Raw genomic sequence first — 22,323 nt, forward strand, 5'->3', positions numbered from 1 at the left:
GCAAAACATTGCAATTGGTGTGTGGTAGTAGAGTTGCCAGGGATACCATGCGAGTGGCTGCAGGCATTGCCACATTATCTCTTGTTTCTATTGCTACTTCTTTGCTCTTTTCTTTGCTACGGTGTGTGCATAGAATTGCAAGTACATTATACCAGCATTAGCCTTGGATTTAGCTGCTGACAGCATAGCCTCACTGTTGAGTTGCATTATGTTACTGCATGTCTTCCACTGGAAATGTGTGTGTGTGTGTGTGTGTGTTTTAAAAAAACATGTTAAGATATTTCCCCATAGATTTTAATATTTGATGAAGCTACTCGTTTCTTCTGGAAGATAGTTAGATGTTCATTTGTGTGAGAGATTTCTATTATCTATTATCGCTTTCTTGGAAAACAATTAATGTCTTTTAGTGGCTAGGATGGGATCTGTTTCTGAGTACACTATCAGTTGCATCTGAGAATTTTCAGTACAGGCTCCTGTTGAGTTATACACAATGATAGAACGATTTCCTTATTGCTTCTATTCATTGATGAGCTGCTGAAACTGATCAGACTGACCATTACATCCCAAATGTTTTTCACCCACGGAAAGGAACTTTTCATCCATTATGAAATAGTAGGAATGTACTGTAGTGCTCAGCAATTAAATGTGATCCAAATACTAGGATTAAAAAACAAAACAATTTTTGTCATAACAGGCTTTGGGGTATTTTCTTTTTGCAAAATCAGCTATCTCATTTTTAGAGATAATGGTTGCAATCCAGGATAGCTAATGTATCCTTCATCACCATCTTAAAGTTATAAGATGGGGGACCAGCATTTCTAGCTGGAAGAGCCACAAAATAATTACTTTAAATTATATTTAAAAAATTAACAAAGAAGGTAATTGTGCTTCTGAATGTTGCGTTAACTCATACATGTTGAAAGATAGCTGACAATATAGGTTTTGAAATGGTTTTAGATGGGTTTAAATTGTTTTTAAATGTTTAAAATATGTTTTTATTGTTTATATTGTGTGTGTGTGTGTGTGTGTGTGTGTGTGTGTGTGTGTGTGTGTGTATATATATATATATATATATATATATCCATTGGCAGATTGGCCAAGATAAAAACATAAATAATAATAATAAGCTTAAAGATCCCATTTCAAATTTAGCTAAGCCATGAACTATTTCGCTTACCTTAGGCCAGGGGTTCCCAACAAAATTTTATTGAGGACCCCTCATCGAGCCGCTATTGTGACAAGGACCCCCATTAATTCCTAATCCTAAAATTAAAAAGTGAGAGCCAAATTAAGAGTCTTTTTATATTTATACGTTTTTTACAGTTACAACAGAGTACTCCATCAGTATACAGTTAGTTTTAATTTTCAGTTCTTAATGAGATGAGTTAAATCTGTCCTTTGAGTTCATTATTTCTGAAATATTAGGTTCCAAACTTGAAACTTTCACTCTGAAATCCGACCGCATGTCGAGCCGATTCCTATATTTGTTTTTCATGAAACACATCTTGCGGACCCCTCTGGCATAGCTCGCGGACGCCTGAGGGTCCCCGGACCACCTGTTGGGAACCACTGCCTTAGGCAAACTACTGTCAGTCTCCATCTTTTATCAGTAGTAGTATGCTGATAATACTGGCCTACCTTATAGGATGATTGTAAGGATTACTGCATATTAAGTGCTCTGAACACAAAGAAAAAAAAGCACTATACCATTACTGAGAGAGCCAGTATGTTATAGTGTTTACACTGTTGGACTGAAACTTAGAAAACCAGGATTCAAATCCCTACTCAGCCATGAAGCTCACTGGTTGACCTTAGACTAGTCACCACCTCTCACTTTAACCTTGTTATGAAGATAAAGTGGGGAGGGATAGAACTATGTTTGCTGTCCTGAACTTCTTGGAGGAAAGGTGGGATATAAATAGAATAATGGAACAACCAATTGCCCTAAATGGGGAAAAAGATTATGTTCAAGTTGTTAGCTATAACCCCGTAAATAGCAGCTTTAATTATTTTAAATAAAGTTTCTAGACCTCACTGTTGTAGAGAAAATCTCAAAAACATGACGGCACCGTATGTCCCAAGAAAGCTTTCCAAAGTACCAAGTACCTAAATGTAGCCACTTGGGGGTGCTGTGATGGTGACTGTTCTAGGCCTCAGTTACTGCAAGGTCAAACTGCTTCAGATGAGGGACAGAGGTGCCTATTTTATGTCAGGAGAGGTAGGATATGACGGAGGTCAAGTTGAGCCACATGCTGGGAACAAATAAAGCGGAGTTATTCTTGGAAAAGCATTGAGATTTCTTGTTTTACTTATTTTGCCACCGTTGTTATTACCTGTTGTTAATACATTGCTGCTTACTAATGAATACCTATCATCAAATTAGTATATTATAAAAAAAAACCCCAGCGACTATTTATTTATTTTTGGTAGTTCTGTTTAGCAGTGTCTGCCTGCTTCAAAAAAATTCACTGTACCCAGTCATACCACAGGATCTTAAAAGAAACCAATGTTCAATGACTGCTATTGTCAAGCTGGAAGGGAATAGGTGGAGAAAGGGCGTGTGGTTTTTATACTTCACACAAGACAGAACAAAGAATGTGAATTTGGGAAGAACATATGTGTTGTCCACATGCACTTAGAAGTGTTTATTATTATGATGAAAGAATTGCATTCTGTTATGTTTTGTCTATTGTTGCTGATCTAGGCAGTGATGTGCTGCCAATACATTAACAAAGGCCCCACTCAAAACTTATCCCATTAACCTATTCTAAATCTTTGTTCACAAAGAATGAGCTTGCTGGCGGAACACATGGGTGAGGGAATAGAGAAACTATTTATTTGTCTAGTTTCCTTTTTGAACTGCAGCATGCTCTCAGAACCATATCAGAAGACTGAGCAACTCTTTTATGAAAAGTCTCTCTCTCTCTCTCTCTCTCTCTCTCTGTGTGTGTGTGTGTGTGTGTGTATTTTGCTGTTCTATTTTCCACAGAGTGAGAGGAGAATATGGGCACATTTTTCTCTTGGTTAAGAATGACTCTTGGGCACTGAAGTATAATGCAGTATAGTGTTTTCAAGCTAATTTGCAGAAATTATGGACTATTCCTTCTGGGGAAAATTTGCAATCCATTGCCAGGTTCTCTATTTACTAATATTAAGCGCGCGCGCGCGCACACACACACACACACACACACACACCTTATTTCCTGTGGCATCCATAAATGTCACTTAAGTCAACCTGACATGCATTTGTCTCACTGCGGATAAAGCTTGTTTCTGTGTGCTGCACAAGGCCAAATAGCAAAGTCCACACTTGTGGCTAAATAGTTCCTAATTTTAATCCTTCTTTGTGGAACCCCAATAAAAGCTGAGTAATACTGCTTAGCTCATCTGTGGGAATTGCTATTGAGAGTATGTCATACAGCACTTCAGCTTGCAATAGTGATAAGTCAGCTTGTTTGCAGCTTGACTTATCTGTTCCATTGTTCAATGGGAAGATATGTCAGTTCTTGATCTTTTGCGTGAACGGATTCATTTTTTAACGGTGACCTCAGTTGAATTAGATGACAGGAAGAAAGCAGGATAACTACCATGGCCAACCAGTTCTAGTAACTTCTTTCCCTTCCTCAGAGGAGGAAATAATTTTTCATTCTGTTTCGTAGTCCCCACTGTGGACTGATTGCTGCAGCAATAGCAATAGGTCTTTGAACCCCCTTGAGCCTGGACCACTACACCACTGGTCTAAAACAACAACACAAAAGTACTGGGTATCAGGACAGAAAGGCGTGTTCAGTGTACAGTTGGTTTGAGGTTCAAAGCAGATTTACTTGGAAATGCAATCCACAGAAAGCAAGGCAACTGTGTATATATAGACAGGCAGCCCGCCTCCCCCCAAAAAATATATATGGGAGGGTTACATTCTGAGGCACTGTGTGCATTGGTGAAATCACTTATAATTGAAACCCATTGAAAAAGCCTGAAACACTCCTTCTCCACTCCCGTTCTGCTCTTTTAGTGACGTTTCAGTGACTCCTTTATGACATTTCCAGGTTACTTCCAGGTCTACAGTGCAATACATGTATACACGGTTGTGCACATATTGAACACACGTAAATGGGGGGCTACCTGTGCTGTAAACCACCTTGTGATCATTGGATGATGGGTGGTATGTCACTTCAATAAATAGTAAGTAAGTAAGTAAGTAAGTGAGTGAGTGTAGGATCAAGGTACAAGTAGGTCATAGTAGTAGCAGCTGTAAAATGAGGGTGCTGATAATAAGAGTGCCCCCCCAAAAAGTGGACCTGATAAGAAACAGAAAGTATTTTGGCATATAGATGAGAATATACTTCTTATATACTAGCCTGCTTTGCCAGGGCTCTGGTCACCTGTCAGGTTTAAGATATTCAGGATGTCAGATTGCCTGAATTAGTGAGAGGATGCCAAACCTTTTACTAAACAGGCACATGAGGTTCATCAAATGGGTAACATCTGGCCTCGTAAGAAAATATATTGTCTATTAAGCATCTGAAGCACAACTACATAACAAATCAATCAGGAAATAAATGCTCCCATAGACCTGGCCAAGTATGGGAAGTGCTTTTTATTTTTTAAACCTTGCATTCCGGTAAGAAGACCCAGTCACTTTTTACATAGCATAAATATAAATTGCAGGCAATTTTGGTTTTGAGGGGGGGAATTGGGGGTGGTGCTGGGGAGAAAGAGGTGCAACTGGGACAGATGCTGAGAATGCCATTTGACATGTGTGAGAAAGATGTATGTTAACTAGTATTTTACAGGACTGTATGGGGTTTTTCTTAGATTCAATTACTTTTGATTTTTTAATCTCATAATAAATTGCAGGCAGTAATATGAAACATACACATTAGCATCTTGCTTGAGTCAGAGTCACATCTCTTAAATGCTTGGAATACATGGAGATGCCTAGTACGTCCGGTCCTCAAGCACCCATCTTGACTTGCATTATGCACGGCTACGTTGCCACACGGGCGAATGTTTGTGGAGATTTCCTTTAATAAGTAGGCTTTGACTAATGCCTCCGAGTTCCCCACTGTGCTCAAATGAAGCAAGGATAATGGTTTACACTTTCTCCTCCAAACAGAAGGAACTCCAAAGCCATAAAGGAAACTTACAATGTCAGGGGGTTATTTTAGCTCATTACTTTTAATGGAAATGAGGTAAAGTCTTAGCCAAAGTACCACAGAACTGGATTGCAGAGCCAATAAATGCATTTAAAAGGTCACAGAAGTGTGCTGAATGCGATACTCTTTCCCTGCCTTCCAACACATGCAGTGGTCAGATGAAATAGCACCCAGTGAGCCTGTACCTTTCCCCCCTCTTTAGATTTCCCAGTTGATGACTGAGACTGGCCGAGAGGGATTGACTGAAGCTGCACTGAACCGCTACAATGCCGATAAACCCTCCTTGTACAGCTTACCTGCTTCCCAAAGCACCTGTGTTGCCAGTGACACGTCAACAGGCACCTCAGTGGCAGCTTCCTTTTTTGCCAGGTAAGATGGAAAGTTTGCTTGCTCTCTGCAGCTCTGATGTGCCAGGAACTGTGGGCATCCAGGTCTAAGGCTAACACTTCAAAGACTGATAAAAGGATTGGCTTATAGGTTCATTGCTACATGATGAAGTTTTAAGTGGAATGATTTGTTGGATCTAGAGCAACATGCAATTTTGCTTATTTCCCATTACCCTGCACCCATATCTATAGTCTCTTTAAAACAATAGTGAGAGATTAAAAACAACAACACTTGTTTTTCTTTATGAGTTTTCCTAGAACTTGAAAAGTCACATTGTTCTGTAGGAGTGTGATGGTGTCTCTCCATCACCAATGGGACCAAACAATAGAGTAGCTCACATGCAAATGTGCTGGAAGCTGGCAGCAGGCTAAGCACATGAACAGCATCTGCAGTGAGGGGAGGGGTCTGGTACTACGTACCCTTGAGTACCCCCTGAAAAAAAACAAGCACTGAATATGACTTACGTTAGATCCAACAATGTCAATGGGTCCACTCAGTTGAATATCACCCAACTGGAAGATGTTTGCAGGGCAGGAAATGACATCACATCTACTAATCATTTCCGAGGAGACGGGAGGAGATGTGGGGCTGCCATTCATTGTTGAACATATAGTTCTGGCATCTGGTGAAGAGACTTGAGATTCTCTTTCAAAGAATCTGAAAGACAGTGAATCATCAAACAAACAAACAAACAAACAAACAAACAAACAAACAAACACTGAAGCACACACACAATTGTTTACAACTGAGGGCTATATGGATGCCTGTCAAGTACAGAGCTGGCTGGTCTTGGGTTAGTTAAAATGAGGGAGGCTGAGGTAAGAGATAAGTCTATACATTGAAGATACAATACAATTTATTCCCCATGTTACAGAGGCTGAACTGGGCTCCACTATAAGTCGGGCATTTAGTACCACCTGTCCCATACTGTGGAACACTCTTCCAGCATAGATTTGGCAGGCATCCTTTTGACTTTCAAACATCTCTTGAAGGCCCTTTTATGCTAACAAGGCATACACAGATGTTAACATTGATTAACTAGGCACTTTAATTATATATTTTTATTGTTTTAAATTGTGTTTTATGTTTTATAGCTGCACACCGCCAGGATATTTTATGATATGGCGGCATAGAAATACGTAAATAAATAAACCTATTGGTATTTTGCTAAGAGGCTGAATGTGCACATTGAACAGTAGGAGGGACAAGATGGCTTGGCTAAATAAGGCGTAGGCAAATCTTTTGGTTTCTTGCTGTGCAAAGAATGCAAATCCTAACAGTATTTCATTGAAAAAACTACATCCAGTGGCAAAATTGTGGGATGACTTGTCAAACTTATGTTAAGAAATAGGGGTAATTTTTGGACTCCCCTCACTTTCTCTCTCTCTTAATGAACTACATTTTAATTTGCAATATATGACATAATAAGATTTTTTTTGGGGGGGGAATCCATTGGAATGTGTGGGGGAGAAAATTAACAACTCCTGTATAACACTTCCTCTGCTATTTCTAAAGCCCATTTCAGGGCTAGCAGACAGAGTGCCTTTTGTCAGCCTGAAAGATGTCTGTTTTCAGACTTTTCAGTTTGATTTTTCAAAAACTGACCCTCTAGCAGTTGAATATGGCTTTAATTTTAATTATAGCATTGGGCACTCAGCAGTTTTTTAAAAAGTGAAACTGTATTACACCAAATTAGAGACTTCTGTTGTACATTGAAGCCTTTTGTGGAATTCAACCTTTTATTGGAGAAAGGACTAGAGAAATAAACAATTACTGTCTCCTAATTATCTTGACTAGATTGAATCAAACCTCCCAATAACTGCAGTTATTGCAACCCAAGTAATGTTAACTTTAAGAAAAATGCTGCATAAGTGTTGGTTAGTGATATGGCCTTGATATTTACTTAGGTGTGAGCCAAGTCATACTGTATAAATAAGCCTTCTGATCTGTCAGGGCAAGCAGAGACAATGTGCATTGGCAACAAGCAACTTGAAATTGTTTACAGGTCTTTAAGCTTAGATTTTGCATTTTGCATGTTACACAAGATGTTGGACAACATGCAGGGAAATTTCTGAACTTAATGAATACTGAATCTTATCCCTTTGTATTCAGCCTAAAATTATTGAAATGACTGCCAAGCCATTGTACTCATTCTGCTAAGTGCTTACGCTGGAGTAGTTCCATTAATTTCCTGAGTGCCTGGAATTGAATACTTGAATACATACTGGTACCTTCAGTGCTTTTTTTTCTTTAAAAAAATGTTTAGGGGTACTCTCATTTTCCTACTCATACTGAACTACTGCCCCTCAATGAGGCCTAAGTTAGATTCACAAAATGTTTAGGGGTATGCATACCCCTGCGTACCCCCAGAAAAAAGCACTGCATATCTCAATATGTTTAGGGCACAGTGCATGCCCCCTAGTCCAGCTCCCTCCCTTTAAATCTGGGCTAGGCAACCCTTGGCCTAATATTACGCAGCCCTGGGCCAACTTTCATAAGCCTTCTACAATATCTCTGGCAAGAATGATCTGTTTTTCCATGGCAGCCTGCTAGGTACAGAAGAGAAGTGAGGGATGTCAAAAACAAAGAGAAGTTAGTAGAAAGAGAAAGAAAATGAGGTGGCCCTGCCCACTTTCGGCTCTGTCCGTCCCACTACTGCTGGCTTTGGCCTCACCCACAACTGACATGTGGCCCTTCTGTATTCTGAAGGAATACAGAAAAACAGGTCAGCCCCACCTGCTTTAACTGAATAGCATCTCTGGGCTTAAGCAGAACCATGATATTATTGTGACAACAACTTATCTAGAATAATACTCAGAAATAAAATTAGCTTCTCATGAACAATTTGCCAGCCACCAAGAGCAGAATTCTTTCAACCAAACAATTCACATGTTGTTTGGGTGTGGGCATTAAAATACGCCACGCTTGCTTTTGAAAGATGCCCGAGTGGCTGTGGTTCATGATTTTGCTCCAGTTGCTCCACCTGGACTGATGATTCTCAGTTACAAAGTGGACAGCAGGGTGAGTACAATGCCCTCTGCATATACTGCTGAGTATACCAGCCAAGTGATTCCTTCCTACCAATGTGGCCAACCTGCTGAAATGAATGGATGCTACACAAGAGGGTGCTTGTTCACGAGAGGCTCCTGGAGGATAATAAATTTAAAAGGAATGTTGAAAAGTTTTCAGGCGATTTCACATGAGTCTGTGAAAAAGGGAGTCTGTTTTTTATTAAGCACTGAAACTCTACCACATGGTCACTTTCTCTTGTACATGATTGGCCACAGCCTATCCTCAGCCATGCATGTTCCAGTATCTGCATGGAGAGACTATGAAGGAAGAGATAACACAGCCTAGCAGCTGGGAGCAATTTCTGCATTTCTGGCTGTGCTGTTTTCAGCAGCCATAATAGGTGGAATTATTATGACTGTATCCATGTCATATTTCAATTTCTCACAATTATCAGTAGGATCTACTTGTATGAGAGTAGAATAAATAACCTTGCTTTGTCAAGCTAGGCATAATAACATCAAGTTCTGGACTGTACAGGACAAATTTTTAAAGTTACTAGAGATGGTGATTTTTTTTTACTATTTCCCCAAGTCTGCTGGTATGGTTGATGGGCTAATGCAATAAACACTATTCTAGTCTATTTCCCCAATTCTACAAATGCATCTATAGAAGAGGAAGGGGCTTGTCTGCAAAATTGAAGACTCCCGAGTCACCTGCTAATTATGGAGCTTAGGTGTTAAATGTTACCTCTCAGGATTGTAAAAATGAAAATTAAGAGCATTAATCTGATTCTTTGTACAGTCATGGCTTAGTTTAATTATACAAATCACCTCTGACCACATTGATATTTGCATACTAAAAAAATAAACAAATGATAAATAGATGGTTTTATATGCTGATATGTTGACCATATAAAATATATTGATGATTTTGTGTATTTGCATTGATAAAGACTAGGCAGTCACAGATTCAAAAGATCATGTGGGTCCAATATAAAAAGTACTAAACCTTACAGTTTACACCTGTAAAATCTGAATTGCAATCCTTTCATCTGATAATGCCTTTCCCATTTTTGAAAATTACTGAATAAGATAGTTGTTGAAGCACAGCTGTAGAGTCTTTCTTTCTTTCTTTTTCTAAATTCCAGCCAAGATCTGCCATGTTGGCTGAGTACTGTTACAAGACTGCTAAAAGAACTAGTGTTTTCTTAAGACAGCACTTCATTCAGACAACTTTCCCCCAGCAATTAGTGGGTAAACATAAACACTGATGGCCACTTGAAACTGTAAAGGAACCTCTGTGTAACTTTGAGAAATTTAACATATGTCTAGTTGCTTTCAGTTTGGCTCAAGGGTATATGTCTATCCAGTATGGTTTTGCTTTATAACAAGACCACAGTATGCTAAGGGAATGGTAAAATGGCCATGCTGTTAACATGCTGAATACATAGCTGGCTTTGCAACATACCACAGTTTATGGGATAATAAGTCTTTGTATCTATTGACTTGTGATGCTCATTTTGTAAAGGAAATCACTAGACTCTAAATCCAGTCAAATAGTTCTCCAGAAGGCATTGCTTCCTGGAACAATAAAATTTCAGTGAGACAAGAGACTGATGTTATTGACTGTTCATCTCCATAATCAGTGAAAATGAACTGACTGATTGGAAATACAAAAGAGAAGGACAAAAATCCTATACAAACATTTATGTGACGGCTGGCGCTTCCATCGGGCAAATTTGCCTTAGGTGTCAGATGTAGCGGGTGGCAGATTAGCAACCTTGAGCTCCGGCTCACAGATCTTGCCAGTTGGCTCACCCATTCAGGTGCTGCTGCCACCCATATGGCCCTGGCAGGGCTCTTCAAAGTGACTGTCATTCCTCCATGTAAGGCAGAGAGGAGTCGGGGACAGAAAGACTGCCATCACCATCAAATTAGCAGCAGCATTTTTTAATATAGCAAGCAGGGGGGCAAGAGAAAGAGGAGAGGATGGGGGAACACTGGTAGAGTTTCTTATACTGGATAGTGGGAGGGGATGTTTGAGGAATCACAATGGTGATTACAGGTCCCGCCCCTTCCCCTTCAATCAGTCTTCCACATTAGAAGATGCGCATCATGGCTACATGCATAGAAACAACTCAACTGAATGGTACTCTGAATGGACAGTAGTGACTGGGCCAGGGCCATCTTAAGCATGTTGGGCGCCAGGGCGCCGTGGTGTGATGATCACTCCGGCGCCCCCGCCCCACCCTGTTTCTCACTGCGGTGGGCGGACAGGCGCAGTGGCGCGGCGCCCCCCCTGGCAGCCCAGCGCCACCTGGGCTTGCCTTACAGCCGGCCCTGGACTGGGCACACATTCAGAGAAATATAGGAATGGGTGTGGGGCTAATATATGGAAGACAGCAGGACCAGTGGCATGATTACAACCCCACCATCCACAGGACAAGAAGATCTCCGTATACAGTCATACCATGTAGAACAAGGGCTATGGAAATTACGAAGCTCCAATCAATTTCCCGTTTAGATGAAGCTCAGAAGTGGCTGTCCGGAGTAAAAAATGGCAGAGTCTTGTGGCACCTTAAAGACTTAACAAATTTGTTACAGCACAGTCTACTGCAGTCCACTACTTCAGATGCATGAAACTATCTCCTGAATGCAGTCGGGCACAACCACAGAGTTGTCCTCCCAACATAACCTTGATGGGGATGGAGCAGGAATGAGGTAGTGGCTGCTCTGGCATGCTAGCAGAGCCAATCTGGCACCGTTGCTGGTGTTCCTGTGCAGCCCCAAATCTCATAGCCACCTTCCACAGCCACCCTAGACCTGTGTCAGCAGCAGCAATACTGGTGTCAGAAGATTAGTTTTGAAAATCTGTCCCCCATTTGAGCCACTACTGGTGCTTAATCTTCCCCACCAAGGGTAGAAAAAAACTAACCCTACTTATGATGCCCTATGAGGAAATATAGGATATAACTATCCCTACTTATGATGCCCTATGAGGAAATATAGGATATAAATGTGACAAATAAGCAACTTGATGTGGAGAGGAAGAATTGAGGCATGGGCAGCAGTTAGATATTTATCTTGGCTAGTAGATATTTATCTTGGCTAGTAGATATTTATCTTGGCTAGATATTTATCTTGGCTAGCATGCTATCTAAGAGCCACTTGGTGTGAAGCGTCCTGCTGTGAATGCCCCAAAATGCTTATGTACATATGTTTTTCAACAACTTTTTTTCTAGCAGGCAATAAAGTGTGAGCATCTATCAATCTAGGTTATCATCTGCAAAGCATGCTGTCAGCTCCAGAGTAACCTTACTGCTATAAGAGAAACACCAAATTGCTAGTTTATATAGCTGCAATGCAAGACTTCACACACATGTGTTTGTTTGTTTGAGGATGGGTGAAAACAGAATTGACAAAGCTCAGTCAACATAAATGATGGGAATCTGGGGGCAAAGGCCTCCACTAAAATTTGCTTTGTTCACCTGTGAGAAGAGCTAACTGATAAGATGACCCCACCTGAGTCAATAGGATTAAGCCATTCCATGTGGTCTAAGTCTAGTTTGTTTGAGAGGTGTCTAGGGCAGAAAGTATCAGATTTTCAGATAGGCTGAGAACAGTTGCTGTTTCACATAATAGTTAAACAGTTGGATTAGTGATCTGCTTACATATAAAGCTCATTTTGAAAGGCTACTAAAATGCTTGAGGAAAGGGTATTCCATTCCACCCTGGTTTTTTGGGATATAATGTTCAAGTTAATCTAACTCATTTTCTAAAATTAAATTTAACTTAGTTAAAAATAGTATTTTATATTTTTTTTCCTCCTGCGTCCTGTTCCACTCTGTCTCTCCCTCATTCATTTCGTTGCTTGTTACTGGACTTTCTTCTTTCCTCATCTTATTTTATTTCTGTCTTTCACTATGGCCATTGTTGCTTTTTGGCTCATAAATGCAATCAGTTTTTCTTTTGTGAGTTTCCTGGTTTGTTATCAGTGATAAATAAGTGAGTGAGTGAGTGAGTGAGTAAGTAAATGTGTTTGGTTTTAATCCTTAACTTTTTTCAAATTTTTGATGGTATTTGTATTTGATCATTTATATTTAATTCATCTTAACACATGAGATTAGTGAGAATTGTGTCCAAAAATACACCTCTTGCAGCCTTCATGTTATTCAAGTCAAGTGTCCAAATCAAACATAACACTGATGACTCCTTGGAGCATGCAGGCCTGGGTTTAATGGAGACACTGAACATGTATTAACATGGGAGCTATCTACATAGTAATCATAATGGCTTTAAAAAAGTATATCATGCTTGTAAAAGTCATATCAGTTTCTGTGTAAAGCTCCTATCTGAAGGTGCCTGTTCATAGGAATAGCTTCCATGCAGTGCTGGTTGGGCTGCAAACTTGTAAGCAACTTGTAAGCATTGTGTTGATTACAATGTATGGTGATTTATTTGTTCCAAGATTTCACATGTGCTTCCTAGTGATATTGTTCATGAGTAAGATAAGAGAAGTGCCTTTCTGACCTGGAACAAAAACATGAAGACCAGATCTGTTACCTGATCATGGGAGAAGAATGATAGATGAGATCCAAATTTCAAGCAGAAGCCTCTTCACTGAAGTCATACTATATCTCTCTGTTTTGTGTCTTATACGGATCAGAGCACAAATTTGTTTTAATTCTATAATAGTTGGAAATGAGAAGTCACTTCATTCTGCCATGATTCTAGAGATCAATTTACCCTGTTTTGTGCCTTGGGGTTCTAAGATGGAAGATTTGAAGATGTCACAAACATCTGACTTAATAGTTTAGGAGAAAGTAGATATTCTGGAATGGAAAAAAATGAAAAAAAATTCCTTCCAGTAGCACCTTAGAGACCAACTAAGTTTGTCATTGGTATGAGCTTTCATGTGCATGCACTTAGATTGATGTACCTCTAAAATCCAATGTATAAAGATTTCTTTTTTAAAAAAACTTCTACACTACAATCCCCATCTACACACAGAAAATTGTATTATTTAATATAATACCTCAACTCCAAGGAAGGAACAATGTTCTAAATGAAAACAGATCTCTTCCTTTCTCCTTGTGCCAGCTCTTTGTTTAAGCAGTGAGGAGGTTGCTTACATTCATCCCAGATGTTCATGGAAACAATTCCTCTCTTAATTTACAGCAGAATCTAGCTTTTCCCCTTTGCCTCTTTGTATTTGTTATAACACTTATAAACATGTAAAGATCTTGTAGTGCCGTGATGCTATAGTATGTTTTGTCAAAAAGCAGACATTTAAATATTGTGGTAAATTCATAAAGCCCTTCTTCAATTATATAAGTGCTTTTTCAGGGACCAGGCTTACTTCACATGTTTTACATAAGATCAATCAGGAATAAGATGGAACAGAAAAGTTTGCAGTACTGGAACCATTGACACACAATTAATTCTTCATGTTGAGAATGCAGACTGAGTGGATGAGTGAAATAGTAGCAATTGCCCGATTTCTGTTTGGGAGTAGCAGTTTTAACACACTTTGTAGAAGCTCTTGGGGAGAGCCTAAAGGACAGTGGGAGAAATAGGCGTTGAATTAATAAACTATTGAGTTCAATCTCTCCAATGCAAGAGAACTAGGAAAGACTTCTGCTGCAAACCTGGATAACTTTGCCTGTCAGGTTCAAAGCACACATTACATTTCATGTGTGAGGTGCAGCCTTCTTTGTCTCTTAAATTACAGCTGTGAGAGCTCTCAGGATCTCTAGTGCAGAGGCAATGGAGAACTTTCCCTCTTGTCCTTAGTCACAGCCTACCCCATCCCCCAATCATCCCTCCACACATATAGCTATGAGACTTAGAGGAAAAGTTTCTGTTGGCACCAATGGAAACTTTTCTAAGCTTTGTAGCTATGCAGATGCCCTGGTTTTGGTGAGAAAGGTTGAGGCTGGAGAAAATAACCTCAGTTATTCTGTTCGTTTTGTGGCTGCAATTGAGAATCTGATATGATCCCAGAAAGCAGCTATCCTTTGATGTGTTATGTTTCCATCACCCCTGGATTACATATAGCACAGCATCTTGCCATTTAGCAACCTTTGTGAGTACATCAGTAAAAGCAACAAACGCATTTCAGTAAGTTGCCCACTGAGATAATGGTTACTAAGGCCACCGTAGACACAGAGAAACCTGCTAAAACAGAATGTAAGAGATGCTCAATATTAGTAATGAGGGCTTAAGAAGAAGACAGTTTGACAAATAGTCCATGGATGCAGAATATTGTAGACTTCATAAAATGCAATTTTCTGAAATAAATAAATAGCAGTGGCGTTGAATCAGAGCAAGCTCCACATTCAAATAACCTGAAATATGACAAGTGATGCTTGCAAGCATTAGAACTGAAACTGAATTTTCCTCCCTGGACACTTTAGAATAGGGGAAACTAATGAATTTTCAGGTGGAGGAAGGCAGTAGAATGGCACAAAGCCTTATGCAAAATCTGTAATTATTATTATTATTACTCCTCCTCTTCCTCCTCAATTTGGTGGGACTTTCTTTTTACAAAGTGTACTTAGAGTTGCAATATTAGTGATGAAGTAGAACCATTGTCTTCGTCAGCAGACATTTCAACCTTCAAGTGCTGGACTCTAAATCAAACTATCCTATCTTGGTTCCTAATCTTAAACTGGCACAATCCTTGACTGGGTGAGCTGATTTCCAATGTTCACTTTTCTGATAACAGCAGTTTCAGCCTTTTTGTTCAGTACTGTATTTCATTTATTAGACAGCTCATTACATTTCAATCGGAAGTGAAGAGTTAATTTGGCTTGACATGTGAGTGTTGGGGAGCTAGTAGTATCTCCATCTTGATTTCATGACTGAGACTTATTTAGCCCATGAACTAGTCCTCTGTTTTCCTTTTGTTTTTTTGTGGAATGCCCCTCAATGTCCGCTTGACTTTGTCCTTGTTCTCCCCTGCCCTCCACCAAGGGGTCATGTGTCATGTTGTTCAGCACAAATACAAGCCAGTGAGCTCACAAGCCTCAACAGCAAATGCTAATTGTGGCTTACATTGAACGTTTCCTTTTTGTGCCTTTGTTTGCAAACAGCCAATTATGTGCACACTGCATGGCTGGAGAAACACAAAGATGACACTGAAGTCTGAAAATCACTGCATGCTGCCAAATCATTTGAGTTTCTTTTCTAGTCTTCTTTCTATGCTGGCGCCAGATCTGATCTAGAAACTTGCCTGCACAATTGCAAGATTTTGTTTGTCCAACTGGATCCATCCAGCCTCACCCACATCCAGCCTATGTTTTGCTGGTGGCATGCACAGGGGAAGTGAATGCAGAGCAGGCCAATCAGTGTTTACCAGCCTCTGAGGAATGACATTGTAACAGCTACATAGTCTTCAGTTTAGGAATTGCACTCCAGCTGTTTAGAACAAGTTGCTCGGATTGTTCTATACTTGGCCCAGCACCCTTGCTCTCTTCCTCCTTCTTGATTACTTTTCCTCAAAAAGGATTGTCAGATCCCAGTCCAAAGAAATCAGATTTAACTTTAATAAATCAATGAGAGGTTCAAGAGATGAAGATTCCTTGCAGCACTATGATAATGCCTGCTCAGTTAGTACACAGATGTTGAAAAACTTCCAGGATTTCAGTCCTCAATATTCCTTTATATCCCTGTGCTGGAATTAAAGGGAGCTATCAAATATAGGTCCCTGGCACAAAGCATTGAGGTTAGCCCTATGTGGGACTTCAGGTTTTCTATTTTGATTGCCAGAAGATTGGATTCATTTCCCTCTTTGCTAAACAGCAACGGAGGTAAAGCTGTGCCACCTTTGATATATCAGTACTATCTGAAAGCCTGTTCTTAACAGCAAAGGGATCAAATTAGTATTGCAAATGACATTGATTATATTTTAAATTGCAATAGAATGAATATCCAGAAATCTGATTTCCTGCATGGATTAGCAAGACAAGGAGATGAAAATTATGTTTTCGGAACAAAGAAAAAGACCTAAACCAAGTCTCAAATATGGACTTCTTCAATCAATATAGGTGTAGACCCATTAAAATGATGAACTTTACTAAGTTAGGACAATTAATTTAAATGACTCTACTCAGCATAAAATTCAATTGAATATCACCCTGTTCATTAGTTCAGACACGCCCTTTCACCACAAAGTTGGTTCCACATAAGCTTTATGTTTGTCTCTGACCTAGATATTCCTTTGCTTTGGAATAGTTTCACATTCCCTTATAATGAAGATGGTTGTGGTCACTTGTAACATGGGGTGTAACACTGTAGTGGATTTGTATATTTCAGGATGACATCCTGTCCCATTATGCATGCTTTCTGGTTGGGTTAAACCTTTTGGAGCAATATACTTACAGGCTTCTCATTGTTTGTTTACATCTAGTGCCCATTTTTATCCTTTGAACAATTGTGCCCCCTCCCCTCAGCAGCTGCTTTTTGAACAATGGTGCGGCAGGTGGGAGCTGCTATTTGAGAAACAACCATTTTAAAAATGAGTTGCATGATTCTTTGGGGCTTACTACATCAGTCATTCCACACACACACACACACACACACACACACACACACACACACACACCGTATCATGTATTTTGCAATAGATGACATAAGCAATAGGAGGGATCAGAATAATTTTTCTGTAAATAAAAAATAGAACTTCCAGCTTATTTTCCAAGCTAGCAACTGTTAAGTGTTTCCACATACAATCTCCAAGAAATGTTGATTTCTTTCTTTCTTGCACATAACAGAACTAGAGGGGAAGATCCTTTCTCAGGCTGAAACTTAATATTCAAGTTCCTTTGAGAACCATTTAGGATTGATCTCTGTAGGATGCTGGGATTAGAGCACATGTATTGGCTATATGTATAGCACATAGCTGTGCTATGTAAAGCAAACATGTTCATCTTGTTTTGGCAGCTCTATCTTATAAAGTGCAGTTGTATGTATCAGTTCTCAATGGACAGAAAATATATTGGGTGTTTTAGCAATACTCAGCATATGATGGTGAGCAGATGCTATTTCCTCAGTGGTAGAAAAGAGGGACAGTGGTTATGAGCTGCACTTTCTGCAGCACTGCCGCTTGATCAGCTTTTGACACATGAACAGTTCTTTTAGCCTATTTACTTCAGCTCCTCCATTGTTCTCCCTGGTAGAGAAATGAAAGCAATGAAACATTTTTCAAACATTTGTTGGCAAACTGTTCAATCGGTACCAAATTTATACATTCCACCACAATATTCAGCATGTTTTAGTCTCTTGTACTCCATTTGGATATGGAGCAAGGAACTGGAAACCTGGGGAGTCTCTTGAGATTTTGTGGGGAGGCCCTCTTTGGGTACCCCTAGTTAGGTGGGTGTTGACCAAGGGTTGGACCTGCTCTGTTCTTGAATGTTCCCCTCCCCCAGAACATGTGCCTGGCACAAACAAAAGCTCTTATGAGCTTCGGGGGTGCTTCTAGTCAGGTGTTTATCGTGGGATCAGTGCTCCTCATGCAAGCTTTTGGAGTGCCTACAGAGTGTTACTGTCATCAAAATGCCACTCCCTTCTTTCTGGGGGGAAACCACTGTTCAAAAAACACACACCACCCTAAACCCTGCTGCCAGAATTTATTTGTGGTACCTCAGTGACCCATTTGCATATTAAACCTTTGTCTGGAAGCATCAAGCAAAAGCTTCTTTTGATGTTTATTTTAATTTATTGCTTTATGTTATTACAATTCATGTAAGATGTTTAATTCCTTAAAATAGTTTATGGAAAAGGCAGGATAAAAGCAAATACATAAAGTTCTTACTAATGTTATGCTTCTGGTGCCTACTGCATACTCTCAATTTTCCATTGAGTCCCAAAAGGCACAGTAAGTTTTCAAGTGAACTGAGTGTGAAACTTAGCTTAGAACAAGATCCAAAATAATCTACAATGCACAGAGTGTTCATAGGAGACACCTGGAAATTCCTCAACAGATAAATCACTTGGGGGGGCAGGGTATTGATCTACGGGAAGAAACAAATATTCAGACTACAGTCATCAACATTAATATCCTGGTTAGCCTATAATATGGTTTGATTCTGTCCCCCTGCCTGTTCAGGTGACGTATGTTTACTTAAACCTTTGACCTGAAACCTATCACTTTGGACCTCAAATACCTGACCATTAGCTGAATGCAAGAGCGAGCAGCTAAGATAATTGTACTAGAAGTACACTTACTCATTATCTGCACCTTCTCATTATAACATTCATTGGTACTGCTTTTTATTATGAATTTTGAAAAGTGCTATGAGCCATTGAGCAGCTATTTGAGTGTAGGTTGCTCTGAATAAGCGATAGTGAAGAGCATTAACTCTGCTTCTTTCTGCAGATACTTTTAATTAAACTTCAATTGACCCAACCAAAGGAGGAGGAGGAGGAAGCTAATTATAGTTATCAAGAGGTATTTGTGCTGATGGTAGTCTGTGACGGGATTATGATGCGGTGTGGAGAGGAAATCAATCTACTGTGCTTCATGGTGTATTCTTTATATACAGTACGCTGTGCACAGGGTTTTTCCTGAGTGAACTTTATACATAATTGGAAAGACTGTGAGGAACTGGCAACTTGATATCTTCCAATATCAGGGGTGCAACACAAAAATAAGTTTTTTCACAGTGCATTCCTATGCGTGTTTACTCAGATGTAAATCCCAGTGAGCTCCCAGATAAGATAGTACAGTATAGGATTGTAGTCTAAGTCTCATTGAAGTGAATAGCTTTTATTTTATTTTTCAAGGAAAAGTGTCATTTATTAATCTAGAAGTTATGGTTTTCTCTAGGGATGGCTAAATTTGTCAATTTTGGTTTTTCTCTGTCATAAAGTCTGTTCTCCAGTCATAAAGTCTGTTCTCCACATTTCCACACCAGCATGCAGTTTCTTTAAAAGAAGTCCTCAGGAAAATTCATCAGCATTTCAGGGTGGATTTCTTCTAAAATACACACCAAAATTTGCAATTTTACCTAATACACACATTTTTGCAAATCAATTACTCCATATATAGTGAAGTTTTGCATATTATCTTCATTTATATGAAATTTTATGCACACTTTACTCTAGTGTGTGTGTATCTTTGTACTCATTACTTGCTGGGGAATGGCACTGCACAAACACTGGCATTTTCCAATATGCATGTGAAACATTTCCAGTCATGGAACTGGTTTAAACACTACAAGGACATCATTTACATGATACAATGAACTGTAGCTAACAGTTTGCTGTGAAAACACCTATCTTGGCCATATTGTTCAGGGGAAACAAACCACAGAGCAGCCAACAAATCTGTAGCCATTGTTTGCTTTTGGTATACTGACTCTGGTTTGTTTGTGTGAAACCATCCATGATCTGTAGAGGGGGTATAATACAAGAATCGTGGTGTGTTTCCCATATACCCATCAACTGTTCCGGTACAAGCCATTTTTCCACACAAGAGCCAGCACACATTTTGGGCACCTCGATCTTGCCCCAAAAAGCACTTTTTCAGGGCATCCTGGTTTTTTGCCTCAACGTGTTGGAGGGTATGCTACTGGGGAGAAGCCAAGCAATCCTGATCCTTAAATGGTTACGGTAAATGGCTTACCATGACATGCAAACTGACCACTGACTCTTAAGCAGTGATCTCATTTAAGCTAAATAAAAAAATTCCTTCAGATATCTGAAGAAGTGTGCATGCACACGAAAGCTCATACCAAAATAAAAACTTAGTTGGTCTTTAAGGTGCTACTGAAGGAATTTTTTTATTTTACTTCGACCCAGACCAACACGGCTACCTACCTGTAACCTCATTTAAGCTAGTCTCCCAACTAATTTGCTTTGGAACCCAAAGGAAGGAACCCATGTAATAGAACAAGGAATTTCAGCCACAGTTCTCTGACATACATAACCCCACCACTAATGGACCAGAATGTGGTCTAAACCCCCTTTAAATCCATACCGTGTTTCTCATATTATAAGTCATGTCTTATAATCTTTTTTTCTCAAGAAAATAAGCCTATGGCTTATTTTCGGGGGGTGTCTTATTATTATTTTAAAAAATTACAGTATGGTACCTCCCATGTCCGGCGCCCGGAACTGGCTGCTGCTGCGCTGCTGGGCGCGTTGTTGGCGCTTCAGCAGGGCACGCTGCTGGGTCCCGCCGGGTCGGGGCTTCACGCGGCGCGCGCTGAGGCTCTTGCCGGATCCCGGCTCGGAGCAGCGCGCGCTGCAGCTCTTGCTGCGTCCCGCCGCCGGGTTGGGGCTTGGAGCAGCGCCAGCGCCAAGCGCCAACCCAGCGACGGGACCGGCGGGACCTGCAGCGCGCGCGACAGGAAGAGGAGGGACCAGCGAGTGGCAGCCGCGGCGGCCAATGAAGGCTCGGCCGGGTGTTTTTTGTCGTTGTAGCTGCGTCCCGCTGCGTCCCTCCTCTTCCTGTCGCGGCTCGGCGCCCGGAACTGGCTGCTGCTGCGCGCGTTGTCGGCGCTTCAGCAGGGCACGCTGCTGGGTCCCGCCGGGTTGGGGCTCCACGCGGCGCGCGCTGAGGCTCTTGCCGGGTCTCGCCGCCGGGTCGGGGCTCGGAGCAACGCGCGCTGCGGCTCTTGCTGCGTCCCGCCGCCGGGTCGGGGCTTGGAGCAGCACGCAATGCGGCTCTTGCCAGTCCCGCCGCCGGGTCAGCGCTTGGCGCGGTGCATGCTGCTGGACATTTTGGAGGGGCAGCAGCAGCCGGTTCCGGGCGCTGACAGGCATCTTCCTCTTCCATGGCGCCATCCAGACCTGCTCCCACCACTACGGCTTATTTTTGGGGTATGTCTTATATTTCTTCAACTCAGGAAAATCCTGCCGTGGCTTATTTTGTAGGGATGACTTAAAATATGAGAAACACGGTATCAGCAAAAAGACAAGAACTCACTCTGAAACTCACTTACAGATGGTACCCAACACCACAGAAACTAGCGCTAATATGCCCAGGAAGCTCATCAAAATGCTGCAAAGGATGCACCTCCATAAGCACATACCTCCACACGTGGTGGGAATGTCCCAAAATCCACCATAGCCAGACACTGGAGAGACAAGAGTAAGCATGGACCAATGGTATCAAATAATATGGGAAACAGCCTAACTAACCAATAAACTGAAACTGATACGGGGACAAATAAAAGAAGATGCCTTCACCCTGATATGGTTCCCCTTTATCACATACACAGCCCAACAAGACAACAAGAAGAATCAATCTGGCTAACCTGATCCATACACACACACACACACACACACACACAAGTCTCACTACAGCCAACCAAAGGCAACCGACCACACCCTAAGTCACCCCCTACCTCTCTCACCACCAAGGAAATACAAGCAAATAGTAACAGAACCCACACAAGTGACGCTGACACAAAACCCCACATATACACTAAGTAGAATTGCCACCTGACCCCACCCCCCTCACCATTCCCCTTCCCCTTCCCCCCTCTTTTCTTCCTAACCTAACACTGCATGCAACACTAATGTCTCACAACAAATGAAACTGATCTGTAGAAAACATAACTTGAAAAAAGAGACAATGCACGTATTTTTGCAAACAAAGAAATCTTTAATATAAGCAAACAAAGTACACCAGCAGGAGTTGCTGTTAGCCACAACCTTGTTATGCCTGTATGTTTTCCACTCTGTTGCTAATAGCAGTTTGTGGGGGGAGGCAGATTTGTATTAGGGGATCTCTACCCCATCCCGCTCATTAAAATGTC

The 22,323-nt window shown here is 40.8% G+C and overlaps 1 protein-coding gene across 2 annotated transcripts in view; it reads left to right on the forward strand.

Annotated features, from left to right (window-relative positions):
* KIF26B (kinesin family member 26B) overlaps nucleotides 1–22,323 on the forward strand; it is a 275,544-nt gene that overhangs the window by 118,417 nt on the left and 134,804 nt on the right. For both annotated transcript variants that reach the window (XM_035108339.3, XM_060272882.2), the window contains exon 4: nucleotides 5,359–5,525. In XM_035108339.3, coding sequence (XP_034964230.1) covers nucleotides 5,359–5,525 — 167 coding nt within the window. The remainder of the gene's footprint in view (nucleotides 1–5,358; nucleotides 5,526–22,323) is intronic.

This window comes from Zootoca vivipara, chromosome 3 (genome assembly GCF_965207765.1).
Source record: "Zootoca vivipara chromosome 3, rZooViv2.hap1.1, whole genome shotgun sequence".
Classification (NCBI taxonomy): domain Eukaryota; kingdom Metazoa; phylum Chordata; class Lepidosauria; order Squamata; family Lacertidae; genus Zootoca; species Zootoca vivipara.